This window comes from Nannospalax galili, unplaced genomic scaffold (genome assembly GCF_000622305.1).
Source record: "Nannospalax galili isolate Female #2095 unplaced genomic scaffold, S.galili_v1.0 scaffold768, whole genome shotgun sequence".
Taxonomy (NCBI): Eukaryota; Metazoa; Chordata; class Mammalia; order Rodentia; family Spalacidae; genus Nannospalax; species Nannospalax galili.
This window is the reverse complement of record NW_008360317.1, coordinates 7350384-7370229: the sequence shown is the minus strand read 5'-3', so window position 1 is coordinate 7370229 and position 19846 is coordinate 7350384. Positions and strand designations below refer to the sequence as shown.

General features: G+C 40.5%; 1 protein-coding gene across 3 annotated transcripts in view; it reads right to left on the bottom strand.

The window, feature by feature from the left end:
- Positions 1-19846, bottom strand: part of Flt1 (fms related tyrosine kinase 1) — a 170510-nt gene that overhangs the window by 134921 nt on the left and 15743 nt on the right. For all 3 annotated transcript variants that reach the window (XM_029559611.1, XM_008825054.2, XM_008825055.3), the window contains 2 exons: positions 7390-7486; positions 6781-7007 (listed from right to left, as the gene is read on the bottom strand). In XM_029559611.1, the coding sequence (XP_029415471.1) occupies positions 6781-7007; positions 7390-7486 (324 nt within the window). The remainder of the gene's footprint in view (positions 1-6780; positions 7008-7389; positions 7487-19846) is intronic.

Sequence of the window (19846 nt, the reverse complement as noted above, 5' to 3'; positions counted from 1 at the left end):
GTCTTTTTGAGACAGGGTCTCCCTGTAGCCCCAGCTGGCCTGAAACTCACTTATGTAGACCAGGCTGGCCTTGAACTCACTGAGATCTGCCTGCCTCTGCCTCCCGCCTCCCAAGTGCTGGGACCACAGGTGTGTGCCACCATGCCCAACTAGGAATTGTTCATTCTGAGTGACAGCTTGAACCTTTGACAGTGTAAAGGATGATAGCTAGAGGAACATTCTAGGTAACCACAAGTCTGGGGCAAGGGGTAAGGAAAGAAGATACAAACTGTCTGCCTTTCAACAACAGTAACACGAGTGGCTTCCGGCTTCCATCTATCCCAGTCCCATGTAAGCATTTCCACACTCTAAGCAGGGTCCCCTGGGGTTTAAAGACAAAAATATTTCTTGAAGAGAAATGTGAAAAAAACAGGGCTTAAAGGAATCAAGAATGTCTTCCATCAAATTTTTATGTAGCTGAAAGGACACTGAGAGTTAAGTTACTCTTTTCTCAACTGTGGCCATGTGGTCCTAATCAGCTGTATCCTAGTGACGGATAGAATGGGTAATCTCCTTTGTGCTTCAGTCCTAGAGGGAGTGCATGACCAGGCTGTAGAGTTTCCCAAGGAAAAACCTGTGATTCTATACCATGTCCATGCTTATTTTAAATCCTAGAAATATTTCTCTTCTTTCCTAATTTCATCAAATTGAAAACAAATCTAGCAAAACTTGACATTGGTTTTTTGATAAAACCACATGTAGACAAGCAAGAAAATTCCTTGGACCTCTACAGAAGACCATTTGAGATAGAATTCTATAAAACCTTCAGATTGCTGCCACTTTAGGAAGCCTACCTAGGCTCCAGATGTTTGTGTGAGCTTATGAGAATAAAGTTGACCAACCTGTCTGCATCTGCTGTTGCTGGTGATGCTGGGCTTGGACTTTATGGCAGAAACCTGAGACAATCCCTAGGACAAAACTTGGAAACAGATCCCTACTGGAAGAAGATCTGTACTTGAAGAAACAACAGGGGTCAGGAAATAAGTGGAAATACACTGAAATACACCAGAGGCACTGACAACCTGTTCAGCCTTGGATGCTCTCTGACTATCACGACTTCTGTGTCAGAACATCAACTTGGGATAAAGGCTCACATTCTCCAGGTAAAAAGTGAGGCAATCTCTAGACCTCCTCTTGCCACTGATGCTCCTGCTTACTGGATTGGCCTCACTTATTGGACTCCCATACTAGCTGGGTAAATTGAATAGCAGACACCAGCTGTTCTGTCACCCTGCCAGGTGGTGCTGGCTGAGTAACTATGATGTAGATTGAATTGTGTGAGGGCTGGGCAGGTAATGCTAGACTGGAGCACACATGCTCTATACTGCATTAATTGGCATAATTCCTAAGGACAAATAGAGGGGTCCTCCTCATTCCTCAGAGATCTACTTCTGAACTGTAGTCTTTTAATTCTTTTAAAAAAGCTATGCTTTTTAAAAAGACACACAAATGTGTATTATGGTCCTAGAAAGCAACCACTGAATTTCAGAGTTATAAGATTTTATAGCTGTCTTTTGGACCTTGTACAGAACAAATCACAGGCTCTTTGACATAGCAGGTGTGCTATCAACATCTTTAAACAGATTCCCACCCATTGAAACTCAGGGCCAGAGTCTGTGAGATGGCTCAGTGGGTAAAAGCACTCGCCATGCAAGCCTGATGACTTGAGTCTAATCTCAGGAACCCACAGTATCCCCATGGAGGGAGAGAATCTACTTACAACCTCCATACAGTCATCATGGCACACACATGCCTGTACTCATACACACATCATATACACATACTACCAATAAAATAAAATAAAAACCTCAGGACCAAAATCCCTGCTGAAAAGGCCACTTCAGGCATAAGAGAGCAGCATGTAGCAGCACTGTGCCCACATCAACTGAGGGACAGGAGCTATTTCTACTACCAAGTTTTCTCCAGACCTTGCTTCAGGAGTGGTATGCAGTCAACTATGTTGCTTATAATTTCGCATTGCTTTTCTATACAAAAAGCAGAGAGAAGAGCCCTGGCTGTGCACTTTTAAACTTGCTATTCCAAGTCCTACAAAAAGAAATGTTTCACATCAGAGCCATTAGCACATGCATACACAGACACATTTATGAGGGTATAGTGTCTGTGAACACGTGTCTATAATTAAAACAGAAACAGTCCTGCTGAACAGTTTGCAGCCTATTTGCAACATACTTGGATTATTTTCCACATTATTCGGTTGCTTTGTTTTTAATGCTGAAACCCACTAACCTGATTTCACAGCCTACTAAAAATTCTCCATTTTGCAATAGAATTGTGTCTCTTCCCACATTATATGAAGTGGGCACAGTGGTAAGACAGCATGTACAAGCTGTATCAACGAAGAGGTGATACCGGTTTTATGTACACTATCAGATGCTCCATCCACATCAGAGCTCAGCTAGTGACCATGCCTGGTAAGCAACAAGCATACCACAATGTCTAAACACTGCTTTGTTCATAATTCATGTACCAGATTTGTAGTAAGTAGGAAGTTATACATGTCTTAGTCGTTTTTAAATCCCCTGAGACTATACATATGCCTTTCAAAATACATCTTCATGGAGTTTCTCATCATTCTATGTAATTAAAATGAAATACTAACATATCTACAGATGCTTATCAGGGGTAGAAAGTCTCCAAACAAAAGATACTTTCAGAAGTAAATATTCAACAAGAAATAAGTGCAGGCCACTTAGTGTGTAGTGAAAATGATTGGAGTTTCATTAATCCTCTGAGTCAGAAACAAGTTCCAAGCCTAAGGACTAAAATACACCTATAATGGAAATGTTCAATAGAAAGGGAAGCAGGAGGCTGGAGAGATCGTTCAGTGGTTAAGAGTGCTTACTGCTCTTTCAGAGGATCTGAGTTCAGTTCCCAGCACCCACATCATGTGGTTCACAACCACCTGCTGCAGAAGAACTGACACACTCTTCTGGCCTCTTTGAACACTTGCATACACGTGCACACACACATACACATAAATTAAAAGAATAATTTTAATGGAAGCAGAAGACCAAAGTTTCTCAGGAGAGAATTAAAGTAATAAAACCAGAAATACATAAAATATTAGACCACAGGGGAAAGTTATCATTATTTAGTGGATGATCTTTAAGATCAACTTTAAGAAGGTGTAAGTATAAGACTGATAATGATCTACAGAAAAAGACAACAAAATGGCTGTTATTTCTCATAGTAGGACAGTTACAACATGTAGTAAATGCTTTCTAAGTATGCTGTTTAAGCTAATCAACAAGCAAATAAGATTTAGGATGTTTCTCTCTGGCTAGCAACATTGATTTATATACCTTTTAGTGTTAATACAGTGTAAAAATAACCAATATCACAAATCCCAACAATGCTTCCAATGACTCCATATAGTATCCACAAACCTCTGATAATACTTATGAAACAACATATTTCACAATCCTTCCTTCTCTTAGACCAGTCTTTCAAACAGCCAATTTCCTAATGTCTAACAAGTTGTGCACTGGAACATACAACTTTATGCAAGCAAACATAATAAATCCATGACACAGTGGCTATTACTTCCCCATCCATCCCCAAAACAGACATCAATGATCAGTCCTGGCACTCTTTCCTACTAAACCCATAATTTATCTTCAATATCACTTTTAACATAGTATTTGTCCTAGTTTGTTCTTCATTGCTGTGACAAAATATTCTGACCACTACCAACTTGGGGAGGAAAGGGTTTATTTAGCTTACATATCCCCAATCACTGTTCATCCGGTAGGAACTCAGGGCAGGAACCTGGAGGCAGGAGCTGGAGCATGGGCCATGGAGGATCACTGCTTACTGACCGCCCCTGCTCAGCCTACTTTCTTATGCAACACAGGCCCACCTGCTCAGGGGTGGCACCACCCACAGTGAGCTGGGCCCTCCCGCATCACTCATCAAGAAGATGCCCCTTAGACATGGCCACAGGCCAGTCCAATAGAGGCAGTTCCCCAACTGAGGCTCCCTCAACCCAGGTGTGTCAAGTTGACACTAAAGCTATCCAGCACAGTATTCCATTTAACAAATGCTGAATTCTTGCTATGTGTCAGCTACCATACTGAGACAACTCCTTGTGGATAAAAGCAATCAAGGCACATCTGGGCTTACCCTCCACCTCCTGATGTTTATACTAACAATTATTTGACATCCTAAGTAATGGCTTTTGCCAAATCTCCTTTGCTGTGTAGTTGAAATGGAAATAATTCTAAGTACCTAGATTTCTCTTCTGTCACAAAAGGGAATTGGCGTGGACAGTACACACCTGAACTTCTGGCTCCGTGAACTCTTAATAGCTATCGAATAGTGGAGGAGTTAAAGGGGGAAATAGCTGAACATTGCTTTTTTAGAGAAAAAGAAGCAGTCTTCCTTTTTTCATTTCAGTGTCTGTTTGCAAGTCTGACGCTCATAAACCCAGAAGAGAAAGGGTGGTGAGAGTTTTTAGTGTAAATGTTTTTTCTCCTACTTCCTCAAAGAGACAGAGGAAGCCTCGAGGACCTACTGTAAAGCATTTTCTTTGCTCAGAAGTCAGAAGGAACAAATATCATACAGAACTAGAAAAAGAAAACCGAAGACTTAGAATGCCCCTCCAGCAGGAATGGCATCTTCTTTCCCCCTGACCTGTACAGCTGCCTCTCGAGAAGTTTCTGTCTACTGTGCACTTTCTCTACCCACCCCATTTCCCGCCTGCCACTGTCTCTTCCCTCCTGTAGCAGAGGGTGGACTTGCCATGCAGTTCCCTGGCTGCAGTCTGCTCGTTTAAGCAGGCTATGGCAGACCCATGATGGCAAACTCTAGGATGTCCAGTTCCTTCAGTTAGCTAACCACAGAAGAACACAAAACATGGGGGAACAAATCTGAGGAACCAACATAAAAGTGGTACAGTCAAATCTAAGCTGACAGCCAGACATGGTGGCTCATGCCTATGATCACAGCTTCTTGAGAGGCCGAGGATTGCAATTTTAAGAACTGCCTGGGCGACATAGTGAGTTCAAGGCCAGACAGACAACTTAGTGAGGGTCAGCCTCAGAAATAAAAAAGGGCTGCAGGGAGACCCTGTCTCAGAAAGACCGAAAAAAAAAAAAAAAGGCTGGGGATATAGGTCAATGGAAGAGTGCTTGCCTAGCACGCATAAGGTCCTGGGTTCAATCTCAGTACTAGAAAAAAGTCCAGCAGAGTATCTGGAAAGAGGAGGCTGTCGGCATTGCAGAGCTGAGGACTGTCTCCTTAGACTAGTCTCAAATCTAGGTGTTTTACTTGTTCTGCTCTGGTAACTTTGTCTACTTGCTTCATTTAGAAGATTAAAACGGAATCTAATGGAAAGACCCTATTTAACTTACCATGAAACAGACTCATAATGGGTATTTTTATGAAGGCTCATGGTTGGTTGCTTTGTTTTTAAACTTCAGCTTATGACTACTAATTCCATGCTGTGTTCTCTAGATTCCCCTCAATGAGTTTCGAGAACTGACTGGAACTGAACAAGGAGGAACACAATGCATTATAAAAAATTCTTTCTCAGAGGTCCATTTCCACTCTCAGTGTACACTTTTGGAAGATTTTGCATTCCTTTCCCTTGAATATTGCTTAATTTGTTCAGTCTCTAAGACTGAAAAAACATTACCACAAAATTATGACCAAAAACATTTATTTCCATCTTTTGCCTCTCTCACTATACAGTGGTATGCACCAGCTCTTATATCTTTATATACGTATATGCTTACTTAATGTACATGAAATAGTGTACCATAGTCAACGGAACTGAAAATGAAGAGCTTGAGAGACAGTGGCAACATTGCATCTATTAAGTTAGAATTTAGCAGAAAAAGCAGAGAGAGAGAGAGAGAGAGAGAGAGAGAGAGAGAGAGATAGAGAGAGAGACTGTGTTTCTGGGTGTTAAACCCAGGGCTTTAAACATGTTAAGCATGTATTCTACCACTGGGGTATATTTATTACCCGTCCAGCAAAAAAAATTATAATTTTAACATTAAGAGAAAGTAATTGTATTAAAGATCACCATTTTGTACCTTACTTTTAGTTTCTCAATAATTAATGGATGGAATTAGGGGCCTATCACTTTGTCTAACTATGATCTGACACTGTTCTAGTGTTTGTAGGTACAGTCATGAACTAAGCAGGCAAGAGTCTCTTCCACAAGAAGCATATAACTCAACCATCTTGAAAATTCTGGTTGTGAATGACCCCCAAAATGTGTTAACATATATTCTGCAGGTTTCTGCAACTAGGGTGGTGTAGGGGTTTGAATGAAAAAAGTCCCAAATAGGCTGAGGTATTTGAATATTGGGTCTCCTGTTGGTGGTGCTGTTTGGGAAGGCCATGGAACTTATAAAATGTGGTGTCTTGCTGGAGGAAGTGTGTCCCTGGGGGTGGGCTTTGAGAGTCTATAAGCCTCACCTACTTCCAGTCCTCTCTGTGTGTGGTTGGAAATGTGATCTCTCAGCTTCCTGTTCCAGCAGCCTGCTGCCATGCCTCCCCCACCATTACAGATTCTACCTCTGTAACTGTAAGCCAAAATAAACTCTTTCATAAGTACCTTTGGTCATGGTGTTTTTATCACAGCAACAAAAAGTAACTATTACAGGTGCTCTCCAGTACCCATTTCTTCCATACTTACCACAATCTTCCACTGGATCACAACAGCTCTTTGACCCAAACCAGAGCAAAGAGGAAACAGGAAAAAACTCTTACCACTAATAAATATATAGATGGAAGATTCTGTTTTCTTCTTCTTTGAAGTAGATTTAGATAGGTATCTGCAGGTGTAGAGGCCAGTGTGGTTTGCCTGCACCATGTTCAAGGTCAAAGTGCTGCAGAATTGTCTGTCATTTCTCCCACAGGTAGATTTAGTGATGCTCAGTCTTTTGCTCTCCTTACTCACTGTTGTAGGCAAAGACCATGAGTGGGCTGTTTCCCCTCTGCAATCACACATAAGAAAGCAAAGCACAGTCAGGGCTGAGCTCGGCTCAGCGCCAGGTCGGCAGCATTCATTTGATTATGAAATGCTTTTCTGAGGTCTCCTCTAAGGGTCTAGTCATCTGCTTCTTTATGAAAAAGCAATGTATTTAAAAAAGCATTAGAATAATACTCTGAATAGAGATGCAAAAAAGTCTGGGTATTTCCCCTAGGGTTAGAAATGCTTTTCCCTCCTTGGGACATACCCTCTGTGTGATTCAAAAGGCCACTGAGGTCCTACCTGGTCTACTCTGAGAGGTGACCTTTCTATTCTGCTGGGAATGAATGAATTTACCTTGGGAAAAGCAAGGAGGTTATTACACCCATGCCAACACAGTCACTTACCTGCACTTAAGAAACAGAGTCTGGCCTGCTTGCATGACGTGCTGGGTGCCTTTTAAACTCAGTTCAGGACCTTTTAACTTTGAACCTGAACTACATCCTAGAAAACAAAAAATTTTAAATGTGTTATTTGCAAAAGGTTTACCATCTTTTCTTGAAGTTATCTTTTCAAAAAGATGATTTTTTTCTTTAATTTAGCCACACATGCAAAAAAGTTACTTTAGATCAAAGTCCACCCCCCCCCCCCTTTTTTTTGAGACAGGGTCTCATTAAGTAGCTGAGTAAAGCTGGTCTTGAATTCCGGGCAATCCTCTTGTCTCATCCTCCCAAACGCTGAGATTACAGGCGTGAGCCACCATGCCTAGCTGCGGATTCTAGATGTAACTCATTTATTAGTTGAGCAATATTTCAATCCAGTTATTTATTGTTTTTTCTGAACTAGTTTCCTCATTTTGAAAACTAATTTTAGAATCAAAGTCAGTTTTAGAAGCTACTTGGTTTGTCTTACGTAACTTAGGAGTTCCTTCTACATTGCTATAATAAAAAGAATTATTTATTCTTACATGACATTTGGCAAGCATGTTTAAAGAGATTGCTGTGAAGCAATGAAATAAGGAATATGAAAGTGCTTTACACTCTGTATATCCTTAGACAATGCAATCATGACACCCATCATAGGGACTATGTGAGCTTGAGAAGTCACCTCTCTCTCTCCAACTCTCAGTCCTCTCTGTGAGACTGAGATTGGATGCCACTGGATCTCTGACTCCTATGTCGACTCTCCAAGTCAGATGATTCTTTGAGTTGAGGTCCTACATAGGTTGAACTTCCCTGGAAGCTGTCATTGAATAGTATCAAGAAGAATCTCTGTTAGAGCCTCCTTCTTCCCCTCACCCCTGCCTTGTTTCCCCTGTTCTTCCTCCTTCCTCTTCCTGGCTGCTGCAGTGCCAGGTAAGTGGGCCAGGAACAGTGATCCCTAGGAGAGGATAGGGGTTGAAGGAGAAGGAGTCTTGGTAATTCATGTACTGGTCATCAATCTCTGTGGATATTTTTACTTGAAAATGGGTTTCCACAGAAGGGAGAAGACACGAAACGTAGAGTCCTCTAGATCCTCATGTCAGGTCAGGTCACAGATGAGTGAGATGAGGTCTTTGTGTCAAATCCCATGGTCACACCCACCTATGCTGGCTGGTGTTTCTCCTGGGTGCTACTATCTCAAAGAAAATCAGACTCCTAAAGACCCGCACAGCAACTGCAGCACCCTTTTCCACTTTCCATCGCGAGGCCTTGGCACTGCTGATTTGCTGTTCCTTAACATCTGTAGTCTACCTCCAGACAGGGGGTCAAGGCTATGCTGTATGAGGGGATAGCTTACTGCTTACCACGTGAAAGATGCCCCCTGGCCCAAGTTCCATCAGGTGATATGTTGTTTGGTATTTAATTTCAAAGGAAGATATTAAATGAACATTATATATTCTAGATATAGCTGATGATACAAATTAATATTTTAGAGGGTATCTTCAATTGACAACAGGTTGTGGTATCAAATCATTAATATATGAAATGTCTAAATAAAAACTACTTTAAATTAAATTAAAATTGTATCAGAGCCAGTGGTTCTATCATAAAAAGATTTAAAGATTGATCTGATTTAAAGAATTTTTATCCCTTGTCATCAAAGCCAACTACAGTCAACCTATTCAAGTAGGTAGACAAATTGTGTACTTCATTTCTCTTTTGGAGTTTCCTGAGGCAGCAGGTAGCTCAAAGTCAGTGAACCATGGGAACATCAGGTTTTCCTAAAGCACAGCCAGTGGTTGGTAACACCTACCCTAAAAAGAAATTTCCAGGCAAGAATAGTTGCCCTTCTTGTGTCATGGAACTTTGTGGATTTAACTGAGCAATTGTCCCTATGCTGGGAAAGATCCAGCAAAGCTTCCTGCGGAAAATTCTGGCATCACTTGTAGTTATCTGTGGTCTAGGTGGAGATGGTAAGTTTCCCTAGAGGAGAGGCCAGGGGGAAGAAACCTCCACTTTCACAACATGAGGTATCCCAGCTGTATGAAATTTTATTTAACAGTGACTTAGAATAACCATTTTTCAACTGTTGTCAGAGAATCTGTAGCTTCAAAGCCAATACCGCGCCTCACTGAAACTTACGGTTGTGAAGGTCCCTTAAGGGGCATGCTCTCTAACTCAGCTTTGTCCTAACTCAGACACAACCTGACGAATGGTTAGAGACACTGAGGGAAAACAGAGTTATTGAAAAGTTTAGGGGGGAAACGCAAAGAAAAAAATTTTACTATATAGTTTTCATAACTAACTTTGATGAAATTTGCATTTACAATGAAGAAGCTAGATAAAATAATTAAAAAGGGAAAAGAGAAACATAAGGAAACTGTACTTCTGAGTTATTGGTCACCTTGATACTATCCTTCAGTTAATAGGAAATTAGGATCTCATAAGGATCAGCAGGAACCAGATGTGATAGTGCATGGCTATAATCCCAGCATTTATTTGGGAGGCTGAGGCTGGAGGATCATGAGTTCAAGGCCAGTCTGGGCTACACATTGAGACCCTGTCTCAAAAAGCAAACAAGGGGCTAGAGAGATAGCCAGGGGTTAAGAGCACTGGAGGTTCTTGCAGAGGACCTGGGTTCAATTCCCAGCACCCACATGGTGGCTAACAATTGTCCATAATTCTGGTTCCAGGGGACCTGACGCCATCTTCTGACCTCCGTGGGCATTATACAACACTTGCATACATACAGGCAACACACTCATACACATACAATAATAAATGAAATATTTTTTTTAAAAAGCAAATGAAAAGCCATATTTTATCATGAAAACTAGTAAAGAAAAAAATTTTCTCTCAATACTTGTAAAAAATATTATTAGGTCTTAAAACATTTCTTTAAGGCAGTTTAATCACCATATGTCTATGAGTAATGAAGTTCCAGTTAACATGTTTTGAGCATCTACTGCTCATCAGACACTCTCCATCTCCTTAGTGATACATCTGAAGGCATAAATATGCACGTATCTGTAAGCAGACACAACATTGCACCACAGCTGCTCAGGGGCTCCCTCAGTAGCACAGAGCTGGGCTACCCATTTAGATAATAAATCCACAGGATGTTCCATTTTCAAGGGTGGAGTGCTCTTGCTAATGATGATTCTCCATTGTAAAGCTGGGGTGGTGTCAAAACTTTGCACAGTTCCCACAGCAGCCTTAACATCTGATTTAAAGAATGATTTTTATTCCTTGTCATCAAAGCCAACTACAGTATAATCATGAGAAACAAAGAAATCTTTTTGCATCAAAAATTGTTATTTACCATAATAACAAGTCCAATTCAGACCTTGGAAAAATAGGCTTCACCGTACGGGTCTTTGTTAGAAAAACTATTAAAGTCAAGCAGTGTAGTTAACAGCATTAAAATCTAGCCAGTTAATTTGTTCTTATTTTAACACTAACTTTATATTGATCTTTTCTGAATATTTTCATTGTTTTTCTGTCCTACATCTCTCTCCCCGGTGACAAATATCAAATATCCTCCATTCCCCGCTTTCCTTTCTTCATGTAAAATGGAATGCTTTTTTGACTTCAATAGAAAGAGTAAATTCCAAGCAACGTATGACAAATCCAAGCCCAAATGAAGTCTCCTTCAAAAGCTATTTAAGGCTACATGATGGATTTAAAAGAGCAAACTCCCACAGAGGCCATGAAGAACCAGACAGCTTTGCTGTCACTTAAGATTCAAAAAGATTCTTGGAGCTGGAAAGATGGCTCAGCAGTTAAGAGCACTGGCTGCTCTTGCAAATAACCTGGGTTCCCAGTTTCCTGCACCCACACAGCAGCTACCAAAAGTCTTTAATTCCGGGAATTCAACACCTTCTTCTGGCCTCCACAGGCACTGCATACATGTGGTGTATTTACATGCAGGCAAAACACCCATACATGTAAAATAAAAATAATCTTTTAAAAAAATAGCCAGGCGTGGTGGTGCACACCTGTAGTCCCAGCACCTGGGAGGCAGAGGCAGGCAGATCTCTGTGAGTTCAAAGCCAGCCTGGTCTACATAGTGAATTCCAGGACAGCTGGGGCTACAGGGAGACCCTTTCTCAAAGTAGATGTACTTAAAGTGTCTTTAGAAAACTTCTCAGTTTGTTGATCTAAAGAAAAAGTATTCTTGCTTGTTGAATACAACTTGAAGACAAGTCCCCTAGCTTCTCTTTCAAATCCCTATTATGTTAAAATTAGAAGATTATTCTCTTTAAGGAAGGAATTTCAGTCAATATATCCCATTTTGGTCAACAATGGACAGTGTCTATCATAGTGGATACATAAACCTGATGACATCATGTCTAGTTTACTTTGTACATATATTCTGAGGAGTTTACACAATAGGGAATTTGCCTAAAATACATTTCTTGAACGTATCCTTGTCATTAGGCAATTTTCAACTGTGTATATCATGAAGCACCGGTCTGCCCATTTCTGATGTAGATTTATTTATGCCCCACCCCCTCTGTTCCTAACTAGGTCAGTGTAAGTCACTCTAAGCGGAGTCATCTGTGAACAGCAGAGGCGAGACTGATTTGTACAACTTCATCCACCTCTGACCTCTGTGACATCTTACTCTGAGGTCCCAGCCATTGACAACAATGTACAAATTAGAAATCACATGTTTAAGATACAGTTAATAAATAAAAAGGCAGATAGTTCAACTTAGAAAACTGGCAAAGGCTCTGAAGAGACATTTTCCCAAAGAAGACCTGAAAGGAAGAAGGATGCTATTAATCTTCAGGAAAATGGAAATCAAAAGCACAGGGAGAAACCACATTAACCTCCCCCATCACCTAAATCATAACAAGGGGCAGTAAAAGTGTAGCCACATGAGCAGGTAGAGAAATTAGAACCTTTAGACAGCATCGGGAGGATTTTAAAACAGTGTAGCCAGTTTGGAAAACAGCACAGTAGCCCCTCAGAAGGCCAAATACAGAGTCAATCATAGGTTAAACATATTTTCCACCAATTATATTCCTTAGTACCTGACCAAGAGAACTGAAAACACATATCTACATAAAAACTCAGATACTAATGTCCACAGCAGTATTATAAACAAGAACCCCAAAGTGGAACCAACCCAAATGTCCATCAACTAGTTGGTGAATAAACAAAATATCAATACAACAGAATACTGTTTGGCAATAAAAAGAAATGAAGTGCTGACACATGGGACAACACAGATGAACCCTGGAAACATACTGGGGCACACACAGAAAGGGTTATGCCAGGCTGCAGTGAGACAGTGGCTACAAGAAAAAGACTTCGGGAGAAAACAAAGCTGCCATTACCTTCATCTCAGCTGAGCTCCTAGAATTGTAACAATGCAAATAAATGTCTCTTACTTAAAAAACAAAAACATGGGGTCAGTGAAATGGTTCAGTGGGTAAGGGTGCTTATAGCCAAGTCTGACAATCCAAGTTCCATCCCCAGAGTCCACATGGGAGAGGGAGAGAACTTTCTGTGAGTTGTCCTCTGGTCACCATTATGTGGCCTACGGTGTTCCCCCTCCCAGTAAATAAATATAAAATTATTTTTTAAGCAAAAAAAAATTTTTTTAAAGTAAAGGAAGCTGGATGTGGTGGCACATGCCTTTAATCCCAGCACTTGGGAGGCAGAGGCAGAGAGATCTCTGTGAATTCAAGGCCAGCCTGGTCCGCATAGTGAGTTCTAGGTCAGCTGGGGCTACAGAGAGACCCTGTCTCAAAAAGACCAATAGATAGATAGATAGATAGATAGATAGATAGATAGATAGATAGATAGATAGATAGATAAATAAATAAATAAATAGTAAAGGAAGTCATAAAAGGGTACACACTAAGTGCATTTATATAAAATGCTCCAAATACAAGTCCGTAGAGATAAAAAGTAGAAGCCAGGCGTGATGGTACACACCTGCTAGCCCAGCACACCAGAGGCTGAAGGATCATGAGTTTGAAGTCAGCCTGGGCTACATAGTGAACTCCAGACCAACTTGGCTATACATAGCAGATCTCGTCTCAACCTCTCCTGGTTCATGAACTTAGTTAAATAGACATAAAAAGATGAGTGGTTGCCAGGGGTGGATGGATGGGGAATGATGATGGGTAAGAAATTTCTTGAGGGTGATGGAAATATTTTAGATAGTGGTCCTGATCGTAAAACTCTGACTATAGTAAAAGCTACTGAATTAAACACTTCAGTATTCTGATTTTGAGTGTCATAGTCTAATCTACAGAAGTGACTTTCATCTCAATAAAGGTTCTATTAAAAAACAAACCACCGGGCATGGTGGTGCATGCCTTTAGTCCCAGCACTTGGGAGGCAGAGGCAGGCGGATCTCTGTGAGTTCAAGGCCAGCCTGGTCTACACAGTGAGTTCCAGGACAGCTACTACAGGTCTTTTGGTCTCAAAAAGACCAGAAAAAAAAACAAAAACAAAAACAAAAAAACAAAAAAACGAAAAACCCAAACAAACAAACAAACAAAAACCCATAAATCAACAATTTGTAATTCAAGTGATCACAGACTTACACTGATCACCTGAATACTGAGCTGTTTTGGACTTTGTTGGTGCATGACTCCATCCATGTGAGGGTTTTTTGTTTTTGTTGTTGTTGCTGTTGTTTGTGCATATGTGTATGGTATGCGAATGTGGTAGTGCGGTGTATACATGTAGAGGCCGGGGTCATTACTGTCTGGTGTCTTCCTCAGTTTTTCTCCATCTTAGTTTTTGAGACAGAGTCTCTCACTGACCCTGGAAGGCACCAGTTTAGCTAGGCTGGCCAGCAAGCTCCAGGGGTCTACCTTTCACTGACTCTCCAGCCATGGGATTATAGGTATAGTGAGGGTCCAGCTTTTGACATGGGTGCTGGAGATCTGAGCTCAGATCCTTAACACTTATGTAGCAAGTACTTTGCTGACTGAGACATATCCCTGCTCTCCATGTGAAATTTTAAACTTGTTTTTCACTTTAAATTTCTAGAAGGCTGATTTTAGAAAAACAATTTATCTTTCACGTAGTAACATCACTATTTATATAGAAATTTCATACACACATACAAAAGAAAAAAAACTTCACTGTCAACTCTTACAACCCTTCAAACTCAATTTAGTGTTAATTTTTAATAATTTCTAATTGCATATTTTAACTATTTAAATTGGAATTTTTTTTTTTTTTAACAGAGTCACTGACAGTTCCCTTGGTGGACAGAGATCTCTTAAGAAATCTACTAATGTTTCTTTTTGTATTAAAATGACTGATTTCTAATTATTTGTTTTAAATTCAAAGCTTTGTATATTAGATTTATTTCAAATGTGAAACATCTGTTTTTCATTTCGCATACGATGTTTTCAATAGTACATAATCCTACATGATAAATGGCTTCTTTATCTAAATATAATTCACATATCATGTTTCTAAAATTTGAATCTAAGACTATGAGCCATTTCCCAAGGTTATAAGAGGTTAATTAAACACAATTCATAATAGAAGAAGATTTCCTCCTCAAGATGTGGCTTATTAAAAGCTCACGTCCCATAGACTGAATCTCAAAGACCCTTTGTTGGTGTGGCAAAGGTGGGCGAGAGGTGAAGAACACAGCTGGGGGTTTCTAGCTGCTACCAGGATTTTCCTTTGAGTTGCTAATTCTACAGAGTTCTGTTTTTTTTTTTTTAACTTAACCCATGTGGCATGCCTCTACTCAGGTATTTACAGGTGGTTTAAGTGAACACTATAACTGAAAAATACACTGATTGTAATTACTGCTTTAATTGAAGCAACTGTGCTGGACCGTTCCCTCTCACATCCAGGACCATGAAGGAAGCCAACATGTTTTCCTGCCAACAGACTACACAGAAGATATGAAAACCGGGGGATTTATACGGCAGAAGAATACATGAAGTTCAACTTTTATCCCAAAATTAATTTTTATAAGATTGAGTTTTTTTTCCTTCCAAACAACTAGTCTTATCTATTTACTTTTGGGGCAAGGCAAGGATCAAAGCCAGGGCCTCATGCATGTTAAGCACATGTTCTATCACTTGACCAAAACCCAGGCCCTACCTTTTTAAGTGTCTTAAATCAAGGAAAAAGTTAAAGAAAGGTGCACATATGAACACACACAGCCTGTATGCTTGCTCACAGATCTCTCTGTTTAAACTTCAGATTTGTTCTTGTTGGGGCAAGGAGGTAGAAAGAGGACTGGGAAAGGTTTTCTGGGCACTTTTATTGTATTCTTCATTCAATTTAGTGGAAGGGAAAATTCCAAAACTGAATTGCATTTAAGACTATGAGGAAGCTGAGACACACTGCTGATTAATCTCTTAAGGAGATGAGGTTATTTGTGACTTTTAGATGGGCAAGTTCAAAACATAGAATGTTTTCATTAGGATAATTAGGCTACTGGTCTTCAGATTCAAGAAAGGGACGTGAATGTTTACAGAGCTGCTATCCAGAAATAAGATACTTAATAGATACTTGTAGAAAGTTTTTAAAAATTTATTATTTTATGTGTATGAGTGTATTGCCTGTATGTATGTAAGTGCACCCATGTCGTGCAATGCTCAGAGGTCAAAAGAGGGCATTATGGACCGTTTTTAGCCTCCATGTGAATGCTGGGAATTGAACCCAGGTCCTCTGCAAGAGTAGTCAGTGCTCTTATCTGCTGAGCCATCTCTCCAGCCCCATAGAAAGTTTTTAAACCCAGCCACTGGCTATTACCTTTAAGTCTTGATAGTATATTCAACTCATTCTTTTAACCACTAAACCCATGGAGAGAATTCACTAGTTTCTGGCTTTAGAGTTTTTACTATTCTAGGTAATCCTCAAATCATTAGATTCAAAATATGAAATTTTTACCATTAGTGTCTTAATAGAAACTTAAAATAGCCATTCATATGTTATTTGTGTCTTGAATCCAGGAGCCATAAATTGTTGCTAGTGTGATGACTGAACAGGTAAAAGCCTTTGCTTCCACAAACCTGGCAACCTGAGGTCAATCCCTGGAACCCACCGTGGAAGAACTGAGTCCTGAAAGTTGTCCCTGATCTTCAAATATGCACTGTACTCATATGTACTCATAGGCAGGCACGTGCGCCCGCCCGCACGCACACACACACACACACACACACACAAAATAATAATAATAATAATAATAATAATAAATAAAAATAAATTAATATTTAAATAAGTTCTTGATGCAAACAGTTATCCTCAGCACTCCTTCAGAGGTACGCTCATGTCAAACAAGTCCCACAGTTAGTCATAACATTAAGTTTTAAATTTGTTTCTTCTAGTTTGTTTGGAAGTTGTCGTACAACTTATGCATGTATATATACACACATACATTTGAGTTTGTGTGCAGAGTTGGGGTAGAACCCAGGGTCTTATGCTGGACAAGTACTCTACTGCTGAATTATACTGTTGTGCCCATAATTCATATTTTAATTGTCAACCAGTAAAATCTATTTGGGGGCTTTGTAGGTCACAGCACAAGGGCATCACTAAAGTGGCGAAGTCTAAAATGATCTGACCTGGTATAGTCTCATTCCATCCATCTGTGGGTTATTGAACTTATTAATTTTCCCTGCATCTTTATAAAAGTTATTTACAAGAACATCTGTGTGTTTTAAATGCTCTCCAGGAGAAAAATCCTCTGGCCACATTGCATTCCTGCCACTGATGGTTTTGAGTGGGGCATGTCTTCAGTGGCCCTCTTGAAGCTTTCTTACTTGACACCAGTTTCGCTGAGGGTCATGGGTTAACAGGACACCTTCATCCATCATTAGGCCTGTCACCAGCTACCATCAGGAGCCTACCCTTCCAGTGACCTATAACCATGCACGGCTTCTTTTCATGTGACATGCGAGTTAATTAGGTTGGCAGGAGAAAAAAAAATTCTTTCTGACCAAGGGGTTACCTTTCCCCCAAATGCTCTCCTCCCACACTACTCTTCTTTTATTGAATGAGAACCACCTCCACAGAGTTGCCTAACAACATGTCATTTTATCTTACCACTCTATGCCATGAGCTCCCTGGAGCAAGGGTCAAGATCTGGTGTAGCAGGACATGAAATGTGGCTCGTATTGTGGGAGAAGTCTGGTTATGGAAAAGGGCCATGATCAGAACATGAACAGGTGCTCTTTAGCCCCCAAAATGCAAGGTAGGTTCTGCCTTGGATTCATCTCTGTTTTCTCTATCAAAAGCAGGAAGCTTGCTCCTTGAAAGGGCATTCTCTGACAGCTTATGATCTTTGCCAGTGTCATCATTCAGAGCACTGCAGGGAAACCTGGAACCTGATGTCACATCTTACAGAATGGATCATAATCCCTGGTAAGTGTTATGCCATTGTTCAAGCTGAAAGTCACAAGTTATTTCAGACAAGAATACATGCATTTTTTTCATATAAATAGCACCTGGAAAAAACACAGTAACTGTTTGCTTAGTAAAAGTGCAATTTCAGAGCCGGGCATGGTGGCACATGCCTGTAGTCCCAGCACTTGGGAGGCAGAGGCAGGCGGATGAGTTCAAGGCCAACCTGGTCTACACAGTGAGTTCCAGGACAACTGGGGCTACAGGGAGACCCTGCTTCAAAAAAAGACCAAAAAAAAAAAAGAGCAATTTCAACAGACATGCAATGTACACAAAATTAAGTGTAGAATACTTTTGTCAACTGATGCATCCTTCATCAGTGACTGTGATTAGAATCACAGTCCAGGATCAGTAACAGAATGTTATAGCGGAAAGAGCATCTGGATAGAACTGAATTCTTAGGTATGGTAGTAATAGTAAGAAGATGCTTGACCTAGGTATTGGAAGACTAGTGTTAAATTATTTAGAATTTTGAGTTTCAGTTCTGCTGAAGGCATCCTCCACATTCACTGTAAATTAGCAGTTATTAATCTGGAAGCAGAGGACAGTCTGTACATCATCCAAAATTCAAAATGGAAAGTTACTTTATTCTACAAACTCTAACCGTGGTTATAGTTTGGTCTCTGAAAGATTTTACCCAGCACTCTACTTCCATTACTGTTCAATACCAAAGTCTCAGGCAATGAAGTTGTCTATCACAGGGAATTGAGTTTTGAAAGCTGCAGCAGCATAGAGTCTAAGACTCATCAAACACTATTTTTTCCTTTGTATGTGTGTATGCTGTGTGTATGTATGCATCTTTGCATGTATGTGGGTATGTGTACACGTGGGTGCACGTGCATGTGGAGGCCCAAGGTTGATGTCCAGAGTCATCCTTGATCACTCTTTACTGAGGCAGATGCTCTCAATCAAACCTAGAGCTCACCCGAATGGCTAGCTAGCCAGCTTGCTGAGGGGATTCTGCTGCTTCTGCCTTCCAAGGCTGGAACTGCAGGTAGGTCACCACACCCACCTGGCATTTTTCGGCAAACCCTGGTCCTCATGCTTATGTGACAAGTGCTTTCTGTGCCTTCTCCCCATCCATGATGGAAGAGTCACTCACTGTTCCCCAAACCTGGGGACTATTAATATTGGCTTCAATTCTCAGACCTCTTCATTCCCACACCTTCATTATCCTATATAAAACTTTATTTCTAGAAACTAGCCCTTTAGGCATTATTAAGATATATCTGAGGATAAGCAACAATTTCTGCTACCAGCCATCAGCCTAACAAGCTTTGATATGACCTGTGAATGGGCTCATTCTGGAAGACAAGACACATAAAGCAGCAAGAACTTCCACATGACTAGTGGGAGGGCTCCTTTGCTAGGAGAAAAGGTCCCCAGCACTGATGTTGTCCCATGGTGGGAGTTATCTCATCACCCAGCCTGAGAATGATGAACAACTCTCACTCACAATCCCAAGAATCTGGAACTCTTGACCTCATTATCTCTTCTAGTCTCATCTAATACTAGACAACCCTAGCTTCTCTGTACTGCCTTCTCTATACCACCCCATTCTTTCATCCCCTTACCCTGTTGGTTTTGCCAGTCTCTAACCACAACTGTAGTTCCTGCAGTGAATATTTTATTTGTGTGTGCGTGTATGTGTAGGTGCATATGGATGAACACTCATATAGGTGCATGTAGACTACGCGCACATGTGCACATGGATGTGGAGGCAGATGTCAACCCTGAGTGCTATTGCTTAGGAGCCACCCACCTTGTTTTTTGAGACAGGTCACTCATTTGCCTGGTACTGACTGAGCCTTCTCATTTACTTTTTGAAATAGAGTCTCCCTATGTAGCTCAGGCTAGCCTAGAACTCTCTTTGTCACCTAGCTAGACTCAAACACTCAGGCTTCCGGCATCCATTGCCTGAGTGCTGAGACTACAAGTGAACACCACCACACCCACAATATATTTGAGCATATACTGAGAAAGCGATACATTGATAAACAAAATTGCTTTCTTTTTAAAATTTTATAAAAATGTTATT